The sequence below is a fragment of the Coenobita brevimanus genome, chromosome 5 (assembly GCF_032717465.1).
Source record: "Coenobita brevimanus isolate Jiangsu-jjx chromosome 5, ASM3271746v2, whole genome shotgun sequence".
NCBI lineage: Eukaryota > Metazoa > Arthropoda > Malacostraca > Decapoda > Coenobitidae > Coenobita > Coenobita brevimanus.
The window spans coordinates 43754749-43777277 of NC_136958.1; the positions used below are offsets into that span (position 1 = coordinate 43754749).

Genomic DNA, 22529 nt, shown 5'->3' on the forward strand with positions numbered 1-22529 from the left:
GTGTGTGTGTGTGTGTGTGTGTGTGGACAGCACATTACATCGCAGGATTGCTGTGTTGGGGGCGTAGCTGGAAGGGTATGTACAGTATAATGCCACCTTCAACCTACTGGCTCAAAGTCGTGAAGCTCCTAGGTCCGAATCCTGGGTTTTCCCCTCTATTAATTCCAATAAATTACTAGTTTCGTCCATTGTAAAGGACCCAGGCCCTAATGCCTACATTTATAAGACTCTGTGTGTGTGTGTGTGTGTGTGTGTGTTTATATATATATATATATATATATATATATATATATATATATATATATATATATATATATATATATATTTGTCTACCTATCTATCTGTCTATCTGCCTATATATGTATATATATAATACACACGCATACACACCAGTTCCCTCCCGTGCTGTCTGTACCCTGACCCAGTGTGGCCACTTCAACCATAATTGAACGCTTGTCCCAGGCTATTCCCCTACACCACCACCACCACCACCATCACCATCGCCATCACCTCACACCTCACTCGCACTTCACACACCTCACATCAGCTACACACCAACTTGTCTTGCTAGGATACATATATTGGTAGGCAGATCGATAGATAGATATGCTACATATCTCGATAGTGATTTGTAGGTAGATCAGCAGGTGGATGACAGTACTAGATGGGTGAATAGATAGGTCTGTAGAATCATAAATATACCTAGACCAATAGAGGTAAATATGATGTTGGTTGTGTGGCAGTGTGGAGTGATCGTTGTGAGAGTGAGAGATCAATCCCGACTTGGGCAGGGAACGCCTTTAAGCTTTAAATTCGCACACTCATCCTCCAGGAATCCTCCACAAAACCCACGGACATGTCGTAAAACTCCAGCGCCGATACCACCACCACATCACTCTTGCATGACATAGCCGTGGCGTGTGTTGGTGAGTCTTGCAGGATTCAGTATAGGCAGCGTAATATTAGCGTCCAAATGGTGGTAAGTGAGGGCTTTTGTGCCGTCTATATTTTGTGTGCAAATATTATTAACCCTCACGGAATGTACTGTGTAGTTAATGCATAAAGTTCAATACATAGTTCATTCGAAAAAAGATGTGTGCTGAAAACATTTAACCAGTTACGAGAATGAACTTATATCTATAAATCTATCTATCCATCTATATCTATCCATTTGTTTTTCTATTTACATCTCTAATATATATATATATATTATACAATCTTGCGCGTGTGTGTGTGTGTGTGTGTAAAAACTGGGAAAAGAATTTTTGTGAATCTTGGCAGGAAGGCTGGAGTTAGGTCACAGGGGGAGCCAGTTTCAGTTTTATGTCAGCAGAAACTTTCTGTAGGGTCTGTGATAATTATCCCCATTGGTGTTGCATTATGCGTGCGCGGAAAATGCAATGGAGCATTTCCTAGGAGTGTCATGCATCTTCACAAGAGCAAGTGCTATGTACGGAACCCCTAGCGGACAGCAAAGCACTTACCCCAAAGCGAAGGGCGGTTCGGAAATGGCTTTAATTTGGAATAGAGCTGTGTGGCTTGGTGTGTGTGTGTGTGTGTGTGTGTGTGTGTGTGTGTGTGTGTGTGTGTGTGTGTGTGTGTAGATTCACCAGTTTTCATATGATAAACGCAAAAGTCCTATTATTTTTTTTCCCTGAGGGAAGACCAGCAATAATATTTCCCACATTTTTCGGTCACAACACTGTCAGAAAAGTTGATTGAAACGTAATTAATTTTCAGCTATACGAGTGTCTGTTTGTTTCACTTCCCATGATCCCTAACCTCTTTTAGCTCAGTTGATGGCCAGATGCAGTCAGACTAGTGGGTAGATATTAGCTATACTCTCCTCACTTTAACTTGGCCTAAAATTGTCATCTCTCCATTTCAAGCACTGAGCTACAACCAGAGATTAACACGAGAAAATGATGCTAGTTAGGAAGAAGTGCTGTGGAAAGGATGTAGAGTCTTTGTATTGCCTTTTTCAATCACTGCACTAAATAAGCAGCAAAAGGACGATAATCTGAGCCAGGTGAAAGTGAATGACCTATAGTAACCAAGGAGACTCAGTCTATAATTCCTAATCAAGGTTCATCGAATTTCATGAAACCACAATTTTTATTCAAGTTTTGCGAGTGATCCAGTTTCCTCAAGTGGAGAGAGAGAGAGAGAGAGAGAGAGGGGGGGGGGGTTCGTGCGTGCTTCACTAGTTTCCATTCAGGGAGTCGGTGGTGCATTGGTTAGCACATCCAGCCCCGCAACTGGAAGAACCTGAACTCAGTTCCTGCGCCGGTCAGACTGGTGGACTATATTTCGTTTTCCCCTTGTCCCTGTACACCCAGCGGTACAGTTGGGGACCTGGATGGAACCGTGATTAAGGGGACGATTGGGACTCAGGTAAAATGGTTTGCCTGCCATTGTGACCTTCGTGCAGTTGATAGGTATTCTTCTGAGTCTTCTTGTTTCAGCAGATAATAAAGCTTTCTTAGTTTCGCTGCTAATGCTTCACTGGTTCTAAATATTAACGTTTCGCTAGTTTCATGAGGTACTAAAGGCTCATTCGTTCCAATACTAAAACTTAAAGTATCAAAAAGCACTAAAATTCGTGAGTTTCTTTATTACTGAGGCTTGTAGTTCCATTAAATACTAACGCATCACAAGTTCCTGCAAATACCAACACAACACTAGCTTCTTCAAATACTAATGCTTCACAAGTTTCGTAAATGCTAAGACTTCACTGGTTTCGTAAATATAAAGGCTTCACTAGTTTGAAAAATATTAAGGCTTCACTAGTTTCATAATTCTATAGCTTCACTAGTTTCATTAATACTAAGGCTTCACTAGTTTCATTAGTACTAAGGCTTCACTAGTTTCATTAATACTAAGGCTTCACTAGTTTCATTCATATTTAGGCTTCACTAGTTTCATTATTATTAAGGCTTCATTAGTATCATTAATAATAAGGCTTCATTAGTTTCATTAATAATAAGGCTTCATTAGTTTCATTAATACTAAGGCATCATTAGTTTCATTAATACTAAGCCTTCACTAGTTTCATTAATACTAAGCCTTCACTAGTTTCATTAATACTAAGGCTTCACCAGTTTCATTAACACTAAGGCTTCGCTAGTTTCATTAATACTAAGGCTTCACTAGTTTCACGTACTGAGGCTTCATTATTTTCAGCGAATACTGACGTAAAATTTCATTATTCTCAGCAAACACTAAAGCTTTCTTGATGGATGGATAGTTGGATGGATGGATGAATAGATGGATGGGTGTGTGTGTATGGATGAGTGGATGGATGAATGGGTGGATGGATAATGAATATCTGGATGTTTGGATGGGTGGGCAAGAGGGGTGTGTGTGTATGGGTGGGTGGATGGATAAATGAAGAGATGGATGTTTGGATGGGTGGGTGAATGGATAAAAGGGTGTACAAGTGAATGTATTGGTGGGTAAGCGAGGGGTTGGGTTGGTGGATAGATGGATGGATGGATGAGTGGACGATTGGAATGTTGGTAGGTGAATGGCTTGGTGAATAGATAGACGGGGTGTGTGAGTGACTGTATCAGTGAGTGCATGAGTGGGTGGATGGATGGATAGGTGGATGAATGGATGGATTAATGGATGGATGGATGGGCGGACTGATGGATGGGTGGATGAATGAGTGGTTGGTGGTCAGATGACTGGGTATATGTGCAGTGAAATAAATGGATGGATAGTTGGGTGGATGGCTGGATAGTAGGATGAGTGGGTGGATGGTCGGATGAATGAATGGGCGGAGAGATGTGAGTGAATGGGTTAGTGGGTGGACAGATGAAGGAATGAGTAGTTGGAGCAGTGAGTGGGTGGATGGGCAGGTGGGGAAATAGCTATATTTTTTTGTCACTGAATTATTATTGGTTTTACATTTAGAAGAGTGAGATGCGTTTCTATTGCCCTTTATCTCGGGTCATTAGCTCTTATTCTCTCTCTCTCTCTCTCTCTCTCTCTCTCTCTCTCTCTCACGCCAACACACACATTACCGTATACAATGCTCATATATTTGTGTGTGTGTGTGTGAGTTTTCTTTTTTGTAGCTCTTTTTCTATATACATACCTTATTTCGTATATTTATTTCTGATCATCCATTATTCCATCTGTATTTTTCTCCTCTTTTGTTTATGATGTCTGTCTTTCACGGGTATCATTCTTTATCATTCTTCTTTGTCTGTTTGTCCAATTATCTGTCTTTGTTTGCATCCTCGTCTTTCAGATTATATCATTTCATTTTAATTTATGTATATTTCTTTCTTTCCTTATATCCATCTGTCCATCTTTCTATCAATATTTCCATCCATCTCTGTTAGTATTTTTTTTTTTTTTTAATAACAGGATTGAAGAAGGAAAAACAGATGATTGAAATAAATAATCCATACACCAGACTACAGGTGTCCTTCATTCATATTAAATCTGTATAACAGTTGGCTTTGAACAGCCATGGGTTGATATTTGGGGGGGAACCAATCTGGGGAAGCGAGTTCCAAAGAGATGCAGTTCGGGGCTTAAAAGAATTCTGATAGGTAAAAGTTCTGCAATATGGCAGTGTGACAGTCCAGTCATGAGCGATACCGGATGCGCTTCCCCCCGTGTAGCGCGGGGGAAGGCATGGAGAGGTGGCACAAGGGATGCAACTTCGTCTGAGCATTTGCCATAAAAGTATCCATATCTATATCTGTTTATCTGTTTGTCTATCTATCTGTCATGCGTATGTACACACACACACACACACACACACACACACACACACACACACACACACACACACACACACACACACACACACACACACACACACACACACACAGGCTTTTCTCCTACTCAGCCAAACAAATGATTGTGTGTTGTGAAGATGTCTCAGTCAGTGTTATTAATGTTTAACCTGCATCATAAATTCATTTCCTACTCAAACTGCCACACCCACGCCCACACCAGCAGAATGAGCTATCCACAACACACTAAGATGCAACCATGTGAGTTTGTGAGTTTCTAGTGGACCTCCCTGTTTATATATAGGCCATTCTACTTATCTATCTGCATATATATCTGTCAGTCTATCTATCTGTCCATTTATCTCCCTTCTTCCTATCCACTCACTGGCCGCCCACCTCGCCTCTGCGTCTCTATATTATCCGGACTCCTTCCTTTCCATTCCATCTTTACGACTTTGGCTCCCTTCATGGCTGTCTTTACGATCCAGTCTTTACGTTTTCATTGCCTTAACAACAACTAGGGGGAACTATGACGCTGCATCTTGGGTTATACTCTGAATGTGCTGAGTCTTCGTTTCGTATCTTGGCGAGTTTGATGGAAGGTTCAGGTGTTGGACTTTTCATCTTCTAGCTTTTCATTACTTGTTCAGTGTATTTATTCAGTTATTAGTTTCTGTCTGCTTCTTATTAATGGGTTTTGCGTTTGTATGAATATTTGCTTCAATGTCTTTTTATTTCACATTTTGGGGGATATAATAAGAGTTTTTGAGTCGAGCTTTCATCACCTAATATTTCACAAGTTGTTCTGTTTGTCCATCCAACCAGCTGCGTCTGTTTTTCTGTTCTTTGTGACTTTTGATATGGAATTATACTTTGTCTGTGCTCTGTTTTCCTTTCGTGGATGCGTTTCATAGGCTTGGAAAATATGGAAAAGAATAGGCTGTTTTCTTTCATCATTTTACATCTCACAAGGTGTTCTGTTTATTCATTCAGGCATCTATATCTTCCAGCCCAAAATCAGCGACTGTGTTTGCGTGAGAATTTTTGTTTCGTCGTTGCGTTTCATATATCAAACTTTCGAACTTTCACTGTCTAACATCATACAACATTTTGAAATTGCATCCTAGCTGATGTTTGTGTCTGGCTTCTGTTATTTGTGGCTTTGTATTTTGTAATACTTTGGCTGTCTTCAGTTTTCCTGTCATCTCTGTCTCATGTTTGGAATGTTCGATAGAAGTGTTAGGCACCCAACTTTCGCCATGGGACGTTCACAATTTTGTTCTGTTTATTTTTCCACCTGTCAGTGTCTGTCTCACGGCCCTTACTTTTCATTCGTGTGAGTTTTTCCATTTTCTTTTGGGTGTGTTTGATGTTAGCAGGCATACAGCACTAATATTATACCTTATTTTATCTTTATTATATCTGATATTATATATGCCACATATTCACTGTATTAATTGCCTCCGTATTTGTATCCAACTGGCTGTGTCGTTTTGCCTAGGTTATATTTTTTTATTTTTTTTGTACTTGACATCTCTCAGCACATCTACCTATTTACCTGTCTGTCTGTGTCTGTCTGTTTACCTTTATGTAGCTATAATTTTTTAATTTTATTTAGACTATCTGTACATTGAATTGATCTGTCTGATCTGTCTCTTTATCAACCACCTGTCAGTCCATCTTACCTATCTCTGTCCATCTACCTGTCTATGTCTATCCCATATCTGTCTGGTTATCTGTCTACTTATCTTTCAAACCATACTTCACCGACATCATAATCTGCCCATCTGTCTGTCTGTCTTAGGTCCGTCTCTTTATGTCTACTTATCTTTCAAACCATACTTCTGTCTCAACATCGTCTACCTACCAATCTATTTGTCTGTCTCATGTCTGTCTATTTATCTGTCTGCTTATCTTTCAAACCATACTTCTCTGTCTACATCACCTATCTATCTATCTATCTATCTATCTCATGTCTGTCTATTTATCTGTCTTCTTATCTCCCAGACGATATTTCTCCGTCAACATCTGCTGACATTTCATAGCTGGTTCGAATCAGCTTCATATCTTCCGGAACTGAACTTAGTCGGCCTGAACGAAACTTTGGAGATTTGTTCCCTTCATCTATCTATCTCTCTGGCTTTATCAGTCTATCCATCTATCTATCTGTCAGTCTGTCCACCTGTTCAGTAATTACACTTTTTTCTTCTATCTGCGCTAATCTGTCTGTTTAGCCTAAATGTATTTGTACTAGTCTGTTTATCTGTCTGCCTACCTACCTACCTACCTACCTACCTACCTACCTACCAATTTATTAGTATTTAATATATATCTATCTTTCTGTCTGCCTGTATATCTGTATACTCATCTATCAGTCTATCTGTTTATCTGTCTGTTTATTCATCCATCTGTCTGTCTGTCTATCTGTCTGTTAAGCATTGATTGTTTGTATGTCTAACTATCTCTCTGTCGATATGTCTGTCTACCTATCTGTCTATCTATATAGCAGTGAATGTTTGTATGTATCTATCAGTCGATCTGTCTCTTTCTGTCTGTCTCTTTCTTCATACCTGTCTACCTGTCTTACCATCTATCACTGTATCTATCAGTCCTGTCTATCTGTGTACCAACCAATCACTATTTTTATACCATTATCTAATAATGTATATGCTTTTTCATTCCCTTTAACTTCATCCTCGGAGTTTTCGTTTCATATCTTGGGGAGTTGATGATAAAAGCTTTGACTGCCAAACTTTATCGCCCTGTTATCTCTGTCTGTCTGTCTTATCTGCCTGTCTATCTGCCTGTCCACAAGAAACTATATCTATCTGTCTATCTATCTGTGTACCTATATGTCCCTGTGTTTACCTATTTAGCTGTGACTGCATACTAATATTTGGCTTGTACTGTCTACCTTATACTTATCCGTAAATTCATTCATGCATCTATGTGTGCTATATCTATCTGTCTGGGTGTATTTGTCTGTCTGTCTATCTGTCTGTATCAAGTTGTGTATCAATCAGTCAGTTTATATCTATTTCTTACATACCTACCGGTATATCTATCTGTCTGTTTGTCTGTCTATGTATCTGTCTATCTATCTCTGTTTATATTTATCTTTCTGTCTGTCTAGCTATCTTTGTCTGTCTGTCTGTCTCTGTCTATCTATCTATCCGTCTGTCTATCTGTACCTGTATGGATATTCATCTGTCTATATCTGTTTAACTTTGCCTATTTGTGATTGAACCAGTCACTAACGACGTGATTTAGGTCATGTACACTCGCCATCTTCTTCTCTGTCTCTAATCATGCGTACATCCATCCATCTATCCATCCATCTATCTGTATATCTATTTGTCTCTCCCGTGCCATCTTTCTGTCTATACTGAGAGTCAATGAAAAAGCATCGCCAAACTGATTTGCTGTAAATTATATGTAAACGCTGATTGTGTTTACTGATATATTTTGGTACCGTCATTGGCTCATAAATCGTAAGTGTCAAAAAAGACTCGTTTCAGTGACGGTTTGTTAAGCCTGAGGTAAAATTAACCGATTCAGTCCAATTCGTTACTTGTTATTAGTTGAAGTTGAATTTGTTTTTGTGTCTAGAATGAAGCTTTGGTCTTGGAACTCTATTCTGCTGACCTTAACTAGACGTAAAATTGCTGTGTCTTCATCATGAGTGCTGCACTGTAACATTATATCACCACTGAATGATGATGCTAGTCACGAAGAAGCGCTATGGCAAAGGTGCAGAGCCACAGTATTGCTTTATTTTGCCAGGTATTTACTGAAAATAAACTGCAAAAGGGAGTTAATTTCCTCCAAGTTATAGTGAATGAACCTTAGCATGCAGTCTTCCAGTTCCACAAAGACTATACACATTTTGACTTGTATTCATGTCAGGTAAGAAGACTCCCTAGCACCTCTTCCTTAACGATTTATTTTCAAAACCACCCATTAATGTACTCTGTTTTACTTCATATGTCTTTTTAATGTCGACATAGGCTGCATGAATGGTACACAAGACTGTAGTAACGGTGCAGAATCAGAAATAAACCGGTATGGGAGAGGTGTTCGTAAGCTTCCCAACCACACGAGAATATCGCCCCTTTGTCCTGCCTTGATCCCCGCCATGCCCTTGTGGTGGTGAAGGGAGGTACAAAATAATCAGCCTGAAGAAGCCCAATATCATCCACTCTTTGTCAGGCTCTTCCGAAGGCATAATGAAGCAGGTTCAGTTGACGATTTAGCGACGCGGTATCGAGTACCCGGCCTAACTTGACTACTTGATCACCTCATGCGAAAGCTGTACTTCCCAGTGAGATTAAGGACCAAATAACAACTGAGACTCCTGTAGTACACATGATCAAAACACTGTCTTTACCACCATTGTAATTTACATTTTAAACAGTGGACGAAGTGTTTGAAAATATTCCCTAGTAACTATTCAGAGTTGTACATGGCTAGTAATTTTACCAGTACGATATGAAGGATGAACTTAATGCAGCATATAAAGTAAACAGTTCATGGAGAAATTTCGCCTTAAAAAAAGAAAAAGAAAAAGCGATAAGCAAAAGCACTCATTGTGAAGCCATCCATCACCTGTGTAAAGATAATTTTTTGATCGAGTGTGTGTTTGATGTCCACAGTGTGTTCAGAATTATATCTTCCGCACTTCACACTAACTGGCGCGTAATGTGAACCTTTAGGGCCTATGACTGCGTTTATAATGTGATTTTATTCCTTACGTTCCGGAAGGGTTGATGGAATTTGTGTGTTAATTGGATGTTTATGTGTTGGACGTATAAAGTATGCAACCTTTGCACCGCTGTTGTGTTTTCACTGCCTGTCCTGTATCTTCAGCTGTTAATCCATTCAATTTGTCCGTATATTTGTCTATTTTTTATCTATACCTGTCTCTAACTTTTTATCTAAATATTTTTCCGTCTTTCTACATGTGTCACACACACACACACACACACACACACACACACACACACACACACACACACACACACACACACACACACACACACACACACTCATATATATATATTATATTGTATTATATTCCTATCAGTGTATCATCTCTCCAGCCAGCCATATCTAACAATCTCTCTGTTTCCTACCTTGCGTTAATAAAAACTTTTCACGGCCAAACTCGTATAACCTGATGCTGACCCTCCATTATTTGATTTGTCTCCTCTCTCTGTCTGTCTGTACCTAATTCTCTCATTTTCTATCAGTCTGTTTGTATGTCTGTTTATATCCATATTTACATATCCCGGTATCTTTTTGTCAATATATCTACATATGCATCTGCCTGTCTGTTTGAATCTATCTATCTATCTGTCTGTGTTTTAGTTTTTTGTCTGTCAGAATTTCCACCTGTCTATCTGTCTGTCTGTCTGTCTATCATATTCTGTATCTTTATTTATTTATTTAGTTATCTATCTATATCTATCTGTCCGTCAAAATATACCTAGTTGTCTATATATCCATGTGTATGTTAATAAATGCTTTTACTTACGAACCTTATAATCCACTGCCAACCTTTCACTGTTTGATTTGCCTGTCCTATCTGTCTCCCAGTGTCTGTCTATTTATCTTTATCTATATCCATATCTATCTGTCCGCCTCAGTTCATCTACCTATGTTTGTCTTTTTATCCATCCGTTGTCTCTCTCTCTCTCTCTCTCTCTCTCTCTCTCTCTCTCTCTCTCTGTTTTATCTCAATTTATCTATCCACTCATATTTTTCTATTATTTGCGTCCATCCATCCATCTATCTACCTATCTATCAGTTAATCAGTCTGTTTATCTATCGATCCATCCTTCTATCCATCTCCTATATACAGTATCTATATCTTCATCTATCTATCTATCTATCTATGACAGCAAAATCTACTCCCAGTGTTAACTTTTTGTCACTTGTTAATTTTCTCTCTCCAGCTTGTCAGTCGATATCTGTCTGTCCATCAATATTTCTGTCTATCGCTCTGTCTCTATATTCATCTCTTTCTTTCTGTTTAACTACATTTATCTGTCTGTCAGTATCCTTCTATTCATCCTTCATCCCATACATCTCTTCACGTCTATCTATTTGTATCTATTTGCCTATCAATCATCCATCTGTCTATGTCTACCCTTTGTATGTGTATTTAGCCATCTAACTACCTGTCTATCTATCTATCTCTGTCTGTGTATATCTATCTACTGTGTGTCCATCTATCTCGGGGTCAGTAACAGCTTTTTTTCGGTCCGAGGTTATATCCCGGTGCTGACATTTCATTATTAGAGTAATATGAGATCTGTCATCGTTCTGGCTTTTTGTCTGTCTATCTATCTATCTATCTGTTTCTCCTAAAGGGTTGGTAAAAAAAAACAAAAAACAGGAACGTTATATAATCTAGCGATGACATTTCATTGTTTAATATCCTTTCTGTCTACTTAATGTAACCATGTCCATGTATATATATATATATATATATATATATATATATATATATATATATATATATATATATATATATATATATATATACATGGACATTCTTGCTATCACCAAACGATATTATTCTGGTCAGGAGAGATTTTATTCATTTATTTAACTATTTATTTTGAACTAGAGAGGCTAGACAGAGCTTCCATTAACCTTTTTGCTACCATGGTCTGTCCTAAGATTAATAAAATTCTTTGATGGTAACTGGAATAACAAGTAATCTTACTGAAGTGTTGATAGCGCGTGAATTTTTGTGGATTTTGTTCTGTTTCAGAATGTAGAAATGATAAAGGCAGAATAGACCTTAATAATTCACCGTTTTTACCGTCCAAGAGAATTATTCATAGTTTTTGTCCCCAGTGATCATGCTGTTTTTCTATATTTACTCACTGACTATTTTGAAGGGGAAGAGTTTTCATCTCTTTCCTCTCCGCTTCTTACGTATCTGAATTTGATTTTTAGTGTAAATAGAGAACCCCAGCAAATAACAGTAGATCTCCTGTCTTTTCCTTTGCATCCATGTCAACTCTCGGCAACTGAACAAAAGCCCTGTCTCCCCCTCAGGCCTTCGCTTGAATCCGAAGCACACAAATGACATTGATCATCAGTGGAAATGTTGGATGGGAGAGACACAGAGGTTAGGACTGAATTCTTTATTTTCACTAACGTTTCGGGCTAAATAGAAGCAGACTTTCTGGAAATGGGTTCTGTGTTCCCTGAAATGAGAAAATAAACAATTCAAGCCCTGGCCTGTGTCTCTCTCCCACCCAACATTTCTACCTGGCGCAGTGGAATACTACAAAATCATCAGTGTCATTTCAGCAGTTTCCCCGACTGATTTATAAACCCCATGGGGAGAGGCAGAAGAGGCGACTGTGTGGTAATAGCTAGTATCTCTGTTTAAGTTGGTCGATTCCCCTCGTATATGTCCTTCCCTCCATCCCTCGGTGACCCAGCTGGTTTGGGTCGGGCGGATGCACTTCACACGACCTCATTACCCATGGCCTTGTGGCAGTGGAGGCTTCGGAGCACCTTTTTCTTAGCGATTTACTTTGCATATCTCACCTTAGCCTTCTTCTGTATGTTTTTGTATTGTTTTTATATTCACAGTTTTAACTGGAATAAGAAAAGAGAATATCTAGACGCAATATGAGAAAAATGCGAAGAAAGAAGTGCGACAAAATCTTCAAAATCACATAAAATATGACCATTTTAACCTATTCTAACAACATCTAACTTGACCTAACCAGACCTGACCTAACTTAAACTAAACTAACTTAACCTAATCTGACGTAACCTAACCATACTAAACCTAACCTACCCTTTCCTGATTTAACTTAACCTAACCTTAAATAATCTGACCTAACCTAATAACATAATACAGCATAGCACATAACGTAACTTGCCAATAACATAACATAGCATAAATTAACTCTGCTGCCTTCCTTCCTCCCCAGTGACCCAGTTGGTGGGGGGCGGGCCTGTTGAGTTCACACGGCCGCAGTACCAGGCCAGCGTCAGGGAGAACACCAGGCCCACGAGTCTCTTGCAGCTCAGGGCGAGAGTCACGCCACCAGGTATGTTTCTCTCTCTCTCTCTCTCTCTCTCTCTCTGCTATACAGGGTGGTCCATATACAACGCTCTAATCCACTCCACGGGACAATTTCTCATGTGTTGTGGTGACTACCGTGCACTATTTATTCACTTCCTACACCCACTCCCACACCAGCAGAGTGAGCCATCTCCACAACGTATGTGATAGTTCCAGGTAAGTTTCTTTTAGAGTACAATTTACTGGCCACCCTGTATGTGTGCTCGTATTTGTTTTCTTGGGGTTTGTTGATCGAATTATTAAAACGTCCTGTAGTCAGCGAGGGAGAATGCAAGCCCCTAATATTTGCCGGGAAATTAAGCAACACATGTAATTATTAGATGCGATCACCCAGCCTCCCAGATTACACTGTAGTATGTAACGATGCAGATTAACCAGACATACTCTGTCATAATCACGTGCCTCAGGAAGTATTGTCAAAATCTGGCGGCTTGTCAAATCATCTTTGCTCTCAGTATTGGTATTTTCACGGTGTGGTGATAAGGTACTCACTGCCATTACTTTATGTAACTTTAAATAGCGATAAAGATATTCCTTGGCGAAGTGGTTTTCAGCTGTTAGTTAAAAAATGGTAGGTTTGCATTTACTTCGTCATTTTTTCTTTCATACGTAAAACCAAAATTGCATTAGGGTCGAGAGTTGTGTACCAGAAAGGCCTTGTGTTTAGCAGCAAAGGATGGGCATTTACTTTTTTTTTTTTTTTTTTTTTTTTTTTTTTTTTAAGAATTTGACGACGAAATAATGACAGTCTGTCTGACAGCATCCTCGCCCAGAATCATAAAGTGGTGCTGTGGATCATCGTGATACCTTCCCTCTAAACCTTGACCACCTGAGACGTGGGGAAAGGAGCAGCTTACAGTATCTCATTATCTGCGTCTGGCTTACAAGTATAAAAATATTACAGACTTTTGATTCTGAAAAGGGACGCCTTCGAGCGATGGCATCGACATATCCAGGCGACTTAGCCACCTGGTTATACGGAGGTTCCTGAACTCCCACCCTATCCCCCATGAGGAAGATGGTGGACCGCCGGAGAAGAATAACTTACCCTGCAGGTCATGGGGATCACGTTTCAGATGAACTTGGGCTGCAGCTAAAACTGATACTGCAGAATTTCATTAACTCAAACGTGTGTCATGAGTCGGTAGGATCCTGAGCAGTTTTGTTTCAGGTATATGTGGTCGGTACTTTGCTGAGGGACTTCCTGGAGGTTTTAAATAAATGTGATGTAGGTATATTTCAAATCTGTGGTCTGATGGGCTGCTCTGTGGCTGATCAAGGTAATATAAATGTGTCTTGGAGGGGAGTGAAAGGGTTTGCAGAGGAGTTAGTGACCGCCCATTGCACTGTGAAGTGAATATAAGTGAGTTGCAAGTCTTGGTGAATGAGTCGGGAAGTGTGTGTCAGAAGCGAAAGTAGAAGGATAATGTAAGAAAGAGTAAAAATGTGGTTTTTGTGAGGCATGAAGTGACGGAGTACTTAAAGAGACTGAATGGTCAGGAAATGGAGAACGTGAGCGCCTTCAATCGCAGTACATTGCTCGTGTGATGAGAAAGGAAGAGGGTTTGGGATGGGTTACAGGAAGGAAGGAAGGATACAAGTACAGAACACTGAGAACGAAGACAAGGAATAGAGAGATGAGCCTGAAAGTCGTTGCATGACAGTACTGTAATCCTCAAGCAAACTTAGGGAATTGAAGCTTGGTCTCTGTTGATAGGACACAAGTCAACAGTGAGAAAAGTGGAAACGAACTACTCGTGAGGACTTGTGTAGAGTTACGTGGAGAGACAAAAAACAAATAAGTATCATTGAGAGTGTTGTGATGTTGATGTACTGGAAAATTTTAGGGGCACCCAGAGATGGTTTGGTCATATGGAGAGAATGGAAAATGAAAGGTGGACATGGAGAGTGTGCGTGAGTGAGGTGGAGGGGGAGTGGGTGACCGAGGATGAGGTGAAGGGATGGAGTGGAGAGGGTGATGTGGAAAGAGCGAGGTGGAGGTGATTTGTTTGTGTCAACTCCCAGGAGTAAAGGTGTGTGGCGGTAAATAGTTCTTGTCACAACAAAAACGTAACAACGTTTAAATATCGAGGGGTACACCGTTTATGATTTTTAAAAAGTCTCATATTTTATAGTCATAAATTCTGTTGAATAAGAGAATTCATAGAGTCAATATCTCTGTCAAGGCGGCAGCTTCTCTTTTCTTCATGTTTTTCATTACCTTGCCCTTTGACCTTATTCGCCCAGAATTTAATCACTTGTTCCTCTGATGATCCTCGGTGATTATTCCAAAGTATTCTGCGATGTTGCTAACAGGCAGACAGATAAACAGACAGAGAGACAGACAGCAAGCCTTGCGACTACATAACGTCTATAACATCTTTGGCAAAGGAAATAATGATGTGGTCCTAAGGGTCGTTGTGTCATCATTCACTTTGTTGTCCACGAAGCCATTCTCTGCAATTTCACATGTTAGGGGTCAGAGAGAACCCACTGTGTTATGGCCTTCCTGAGAGAGGACAGCAGGTGTTGTCTAGCCGGTAATTGAATGGTTACAGTTGCAAGCGAGCAAGGTCGTTTACTAACAGGATTTCAAGAATAGTGGGCAAGCAGTGCGGCTTTGTGTCTGTCTTCCAATATATCTAGCTGTTTTCATGTAGGTGTAATTGTCTCTGTCGTTGTACAAGTTCTTAATTCTGTCTGCCTGTATACCTATCTGTCTATCTGTGTGTCTATCTGTCTGTCTATCTATCTATCTGTCAGTCTTCCCTTCCCGCAACCCGCTGCCCTCCCTCATACACCGCGTCACCTCCTTCGCTTTATGCAAATAGTTTGTATTGCTTCCGGCTCGGGAGGTAACTTCCCTTGCTGTTTATGTTGTCACTTGTTTAAGGAAGATGAGAGAGAGAGAGAGAGAGAGAGAGAGGGAGGGAGGGAGGGAGGGAAGGGGGGGGGGACTGCAAGAACCAATTAGTGTGCTGTGAAATGTATGAGGATGTTAGGATGCTTAATTCAGTACTATCAAATGCGGCATGGTTCAGAGGCCAAAGTGTCTCCGTGTATCAGCCTCCATCCATATTATTCCCATTAGAGAAGAGAGTGATGGCCAGAAATATCTGTCTCTTGCTGTCCACGTACGACTGGGGAAGGGAGTGTCTGTAGAAAAAGTGATGCCTGTAAAAGTCGCAAAATGTTTGTTATAGTGTATGGTAAACTGGTAAGCCAAATATTTCAGGTCAGTCCCAGTTTATCAGAGCCCTTTCTTATGTCCGATTCTGGGCATAAATTTCGTAGCCTGTTCGAGGGCCCAGCAGTCCTCTTACGTGCAACACACCTTCACATATGGTCATTTTGGCACTGGCCATCGTCTACAGTTTATTGAATACATGTTCCTTAGGTCCCAACAGTCGTTCTGCGTGTCACACGCTTTCACGTACTACCTCTTCGACGCAAAAACCTACCATCTTTATTGAATTCATGCTAGACTATCACCTGTCAGTAACCCAGTCACCTTTGTTCGTGCTGCTTTACAAACACAGTAAGCTTGCGGTAGTGGCCAGGCATAGTGATATTCTAGGTCTGAGGTTCCACTCTACTTCCCCACTGCCGCTACCCCCGTACAGCGATGCCGCACTGTTCATCACAACGTACACGTGTTTCGGGAAATTTGTGAGAAACTTCAGATTATTCTAGGGCTTATTTTGAGTTTTAAAAATTGCTGTATCAACATTGGTCCAGCTTACTGCCGTTAAGGAGTTGCGGTTACTGATGACTTGAGCGAAAGTGGTCCTCACAATTACCTCGTAACGTCATCAATGAACGTAGCTCTGTAATGGTTGGGAATAAGATCCGGAACGATGCATCATTTCTTAATCAGATTTAATCCATGTATAACGTCCCAAAGTCTGGCACACGTTTCCCGGAACACCTGTAGTGTATAGCTAGAATAAAATACAAAAATCCCTCATCGTATTTAAGGGGTTAGCCACATTCAGCAACACCATCACGGAAGTTTTGTTCCTCTACGTTAACTTGGAAGGCGTGAGTGACGTGTAAATGGACGGGTGGCGCAGGGTTACTTGCCTAACTTAACCTAACTCATCCCAAGGCCCGTGTTCTCGTCGGCCAAGGAGGCTCCTTAGCACCTTTTCCTTAGCGATTTATTTTTCAGACTACCCATTACTATCCTATTCTTGATTTCTTACATCTTAATATCGACATAGATTGCATGAATAATGAAAGAAAAGCATTCGGGAGTCGAATGCTAATCGCCCTCCAGAATATGCTGTTGGGCAGGTCCAAGATTTTGGCCGTATCTTGATACCCTGAAGGTTTCATGTTGATAGCTCAAGCCGTTCATGAGATACGAGTATAATGGGAACACACACACACACACACACACACACACACACACACACACACACACACACACACACACACACACACACACACACACACACACACACACACATACACGGGCAAAAACATTATCGCTCCGTCTTGGCGGGCGATAACAAACAAGAATATAGAAACGGAGCAGAAATATAAATAAACCAGTAAGGAAGAGGTGTCAGTAAGATTCCTAACCACACGAGAATACCGCCCCAAGTCAACCCGAACAAGCCCAGCTAAACCAAGCGTAACCTAACCTAAACCACTCAATCTGGCCTAACCTAACCTAATCTGCTCAGTCTAATCTAACTTAACCAAACCTAACCTAACCAAATCTAGCCTGCCTAACCTTCTCAATCTAGCCTAACCCAATCTAAGCTACCTAACCAAACCTACCTAATCTGCTCAGTCTAATCTAACTTAACCTCAGCAACCTCAAATAAGAAGTTGTGTTTGGCGTCATTAATTAGGACGGTGTGAGTGGCGTGTGAATGGAGGTGTAGATCATTAGCCCCGAAAACTCTTCATGATTCTTGTCAAACTTTGCGCTTTGACTTTTTTTCCTGTCTGGATCTTTCTTCTCCCTTTGTAGTAAAGGAAATGGGTTGCTGCTGCTGCTGATGATGATGATTGATGATGGTGATGATGTTGATGGTGATAATGTTGGTGGTGGTGTTGGTAGTGATGAAAGATGATAATTAATGATGGTGTTGACTGGTAGTGGCGGCGCCGGCGAGGAGGAGGAGGAGAAGGAAAAGGAGAAGGGGGAAGGGGAAGATGTATCATGATAAAACTATGGTGATGATGATGATGATGATGATGATGAGGAGGAGGAGGAGGAGGAGGAGGTGGAGGAGGAGGAAGAGGAGGAGGAAGAAGAAGAAAAGGAGGAGGAGGAGGAGGAGGAAATGGAGGACGAAGAGCTGGAGAAGAAGGAGGAGGAAATGGAGGACGAAGAGCTGGAGAAGAAGGAGGAGGAAATGGAGGACGAAGAGCTGGAGAAGAAGGAGGAGGAGGAAGACGTTGTATAGTGATAAAATTACAAGATGATTTTGTTGAATTTCGGAGAACACTCTAGCAGTGAGAGGATTAATTAAGGCTGTATCCAACCCTTCCAGTTCGTAAAGTCTCTCCTCATCTTAATCACATTGTCTGAAGGCAGCACGAACGGACTAAAAAAAAAAAAAAATGATGTACAGTCGGCCGAAGAAGTGACGGCAGAGTATCCAGAAGTTTTCGGTCAGCGATAATGTACAGTCATAAGAAAAACTATCGTTACCCTTCAGAGCTATGCACTATGACACAACGACGAAGTGTTGTGGAATGACGGGACAGGAAAGTTTGTACCTCAAACCCGTCCATGTCGGATATGTGAGACACAGGTATTAGAATTTGTGCCAGAGGTAATAAAAGCTAATTAGATAGTTTTGCCTCTGTGCATAGAGACAGTACCTTTTATTATCCGGCACCGAAGTCATTAAATAAAAATATAACCCAGTGGTCTGAAGTCGGCAACACACATGCAGACGGGCAATGAGTATGTGCACCCATGCCAGACGTATGATAGTACTTCAGCCGATACAAGCCAACTTAGTAAATTTCAGTATAGTAATGATATGTAATGGTTTCTTCATATAATAAATGTTGTTGGATGGGATACGGGGGGTCCGTGAAGGTCAGAATAATTGAGAACAATTTAGCGAGATTGCGTGATGCCGTTTGGCATCATTAACTAAAAAAAAAAAAAAAAAAAAAAAAAAAAAAAAGTCGAAGTCTTGAAGAATTCTGGTGTTTGTTGACACAAACCTACCCTCATCTGGCAAAGCGAGCTATGGTTGCTGTGATTCCGTTTGCAACTACATACCTTTGTGAGTCAGGGATTTCAGCGCTTGTTTCTATCAAAATAAAAAGTCGAAATCAACTGGATGTCAATGATGACATGCGTGTTGCCTTGTCAAAGACCATTCCACAATTTCATCTTATTCAAGCCAAACAGCAACAACAACCCTCTCACTGAAATGAACTTTTGAGCAGACTTAAAGATTTGTTTTAATTTGCTCAGGTTTGATGTATTTCATTTTTTCGAGTGGCCATTAGTTTTTGCATGAAAAATAGTGAGAAACATAATTCTTCGTAAAGACTGTTTTATACTGTGTGATACACTGCATGAGGTAGTTTTCAATAAAATAATGTAAATTCATTGCTTGCAAAATGCTGCGTTTGTGCTTATGTGCATTTTTGTAGGGAAGGGGTTCATAGCGTTCACCAGATTCTCGAAGGGGTCCGTGACTCAAAAAAGGTTAAGAACCACTGCCCTATATATTTCCCCGCAAGGTGGCTCATTCTTGCTCATTATTCCAACTCTTGTAATGGGATTGTGATATGGCAACACTAGATAGGGGAGGGTCGAATAGCAAGGACCCGCCCACATAGCCCAGTGAACGTTTGTTTAGCATCGAGCAGTCCTGGGGGTAACGATACTTTTTCTTGTGACTGTACATACTCTTCTTTATATCTTTACAAGGAGAAACCTATTATGTAAAATTGTTACAGAAAACAATAAGTAAATGCAAAAGCACCGGTATCTTTCAGAATTGTAAGAATCAGTTCGTTAGTTACGATAATAGAAAATCCTAAACAGAAGTAATTGACATTTCAGAACTGTCGCTCAGGGACAGTCAGGAATAACTTGCGGAGTTCATATTTAATATGTTAACACAATATTTTTTTAGTAGCGTACATTGTGCTCGTGGGCCCTTTGGCTCCTCTCGCACTTTGAACCAGCGGAGGGCTTTCGCGCTGTGCGCTCGCTTTCTTGTGCTTCGCACTCGTTTCCTCGTGCTTCTCACTCGTTTCCTCGCGCTCGCGTTGCGATCATTTCAGGTAATCCGAGTCACGTTTATGTGCTGTTCTAGTCTAACGTTGTCACTATCGGCCGTCAAGGCGACATCGAAGGGCCCATGATGGTCCGTTTATGTGCTGTTCTAGTCTAACGTTGTCACTTGGATTTTTTGCAGCTAACCAATTGATCGTGTTCTTTGCAGCTTCGGGAATGGAACCCAAGTTGTCCGCACGCAAGTCCGAGATATTAACCACTCGGCCACGGCAACCGACCGGGCGCCGGGAGCGGCGTTTTTTGGTCAAAATTTGATTGCTCATTAAATATAGTAAAAGTTTTTCAGTCGTGATGGTACCAAGTTTTTTCACATCAGCGAATTTTTTGCGATTTTTGTGCCAATTTTGGTGCGATTTGAATGTGTAGTTTCGGCTGCTCATAATACACACACACACAGACACACAGCTACTGCTATAGTATATTAGAAGACTAAAAAGAATGTGCTTTAATAATCAAATTTAAATCAGTCATTATTATTTATAAAGTAGTTTCCGTTACAGTACTAAGGAATAATTTAAAGTCATTTATTTCCGTTTTTGTTGTCTTCATGGACGACGACAGAAAGCGGGAATGCGGCGTAAGTTAGTAGGCTGTTTTAAATGGTTCGAGCAACATGCACGGAAGGAAAGCACCTTTACTGAAAAACATGTAGTTATTACACTGTATTCGGCCAGTTTTTCATTAAGAAAATTCTCTTGAAGTTTTAATATATGCCAGAGGACTATCAATGAATGAAAAATAAGGAAAACCTCGAAAATTTGCCGAGAGCCGGAGCTCCTTGGATAATGACAAACTTGTGTCATAGCCTAATATCCTGTGTCTAAACAGTTGGCAAGAGAAATAAAATGCAGAATGTTCATAAACATGCCACTGAGTTCAAAACTTTCAAATCAGCATTTTCAGTTAAGCAACACATTTATTTTAAAAGAAGGATACTAGAGATTATTAGATAGAGCAAAAAGTATGTGCTTTTGCACTGCAAGAGTATAAACTCATGTTTTTGTCCTCTTCATTGCCTGGTGTATGAGAAAAGTATAAAATCTGTCACATCTTCTTACAGCTTAAAATAATTTTGCATCAGTTAGGAATATAGTCACTATAAGCGAGGGGAAGACATGGAATAAAAGGCAGAATGGTCTTGCTGCTGCCACAGGTAGGGTATCATTACTAAGATAAACTTCATTGTTGCGGCATCCTTATTGTTGCTGTATCATCACCACAGCAATTGAAAATAAGGTAGTGTATTGCAGTCACAATAGTCTTCCTTAACTTGTCTTCGAAACTAGAGCATCTGTATTTCAAATCCTGGGAAGCGAATACTGTACATCAGGAACAGGAGGTTACGCTGCGCTCCGCGCGCGTATTTATACATTACACATTCAATCGTGAGACGTATCTGAGTGTTAACTTCTAATACAGTATAACACAACCTCATATTATTCATTTTACATAATTCTTAGCATGATAAAATATATATTTTAAATGACGTAATGGAGGCACTGAAGTTTTAACCTACCATATATTCACTAAGTTTTCATTGAGCGTATATCAGTGCAGTGACCGAATCTATCTGAAACTCTGCCATCACTTCTTCGGGCGACTATACACGGCCAGAATAGATTACATCGAGACAGCAGCAGCATCGATGAACACCACAGAAACGGAAGGAAGGAAAGAAAGAAAGAAAGAAGGAAGGAAGGAAGGAAGGTGGTTATGTTCCCTTCATTAATTGTGGTGTAGGGTCATATTTCCAAGCTGGGGTACACACGTGCCTGGAGGAATGCCGATGGAGGGTGAAGGGATTGGGTGGAGGGGGTGAGAGATCAGGTGTGAAGGACGTATGGTGCAGAGTCTAGTTTACGCTGATGAGAGAAAAGAGTGGGTGTGAGGGGTGAGACGGGAGGGGGTGAGAGGAGGGGCAGCGTTGATACGGGAGAGAGATGGGATGAGGGGTGGATTTGGTACAGGGGCGAGGGGAAGTGGTGTGGAAGGGAGAGAGGATACATGTGAGGGGGATGAGGGAGTTTGGGTGAGTGGCAGGGATGAAACAGGTGATGCAGAAGGGTGAGGGTGGGGTAATATAGATGAAGAGAATGGTTCAGATAGTCTTGAGGTGTAGTGGAAGATGGTGAAGCGTGTTTGTATCTGGGGTGAGGGTGGGGTGATAAGAGGTGGGGTGAGGGGGGGGGGTTGATGTAAGGGTCGAACTGGGTATACAAGGGGTCTGGGGGACGTTGTGTGGTAAAATGGTGTGTATCAGGAGTGAGGATGGGGTGATAGAGGTGGGGTGAGGGGGTTTGATTTGAATTGAGGGGGAGGTTGATGTGAGATGAGGGACAGGCTGGCTACACAAGGGGCCTGGGGAGTGTTGTGT

General features: G+C 40.7%; 1 protein-coding gene across 1 annotated transcript in view; it reads left to right on the forward strand.

The window, feature by feature from the left end:
• The window catches only part of LOC145399044 (putative neural-cadherin 2), a 317668-nt gene that overhangs the window by 30755 nt on the left and 264384 nt on the right, over window positions 1–22529 (forward strand). The window contains exon 2 of the mRNA XM_080271782.1: window positions 12713–12832. Within this exon, the coding sequence (XP_080127908.1) occupies window positions 12713–12832 (120 nt within the window). The remainder of the gene's footprint in view (window positions 1–12712; window positions 12833–22529) is intronic.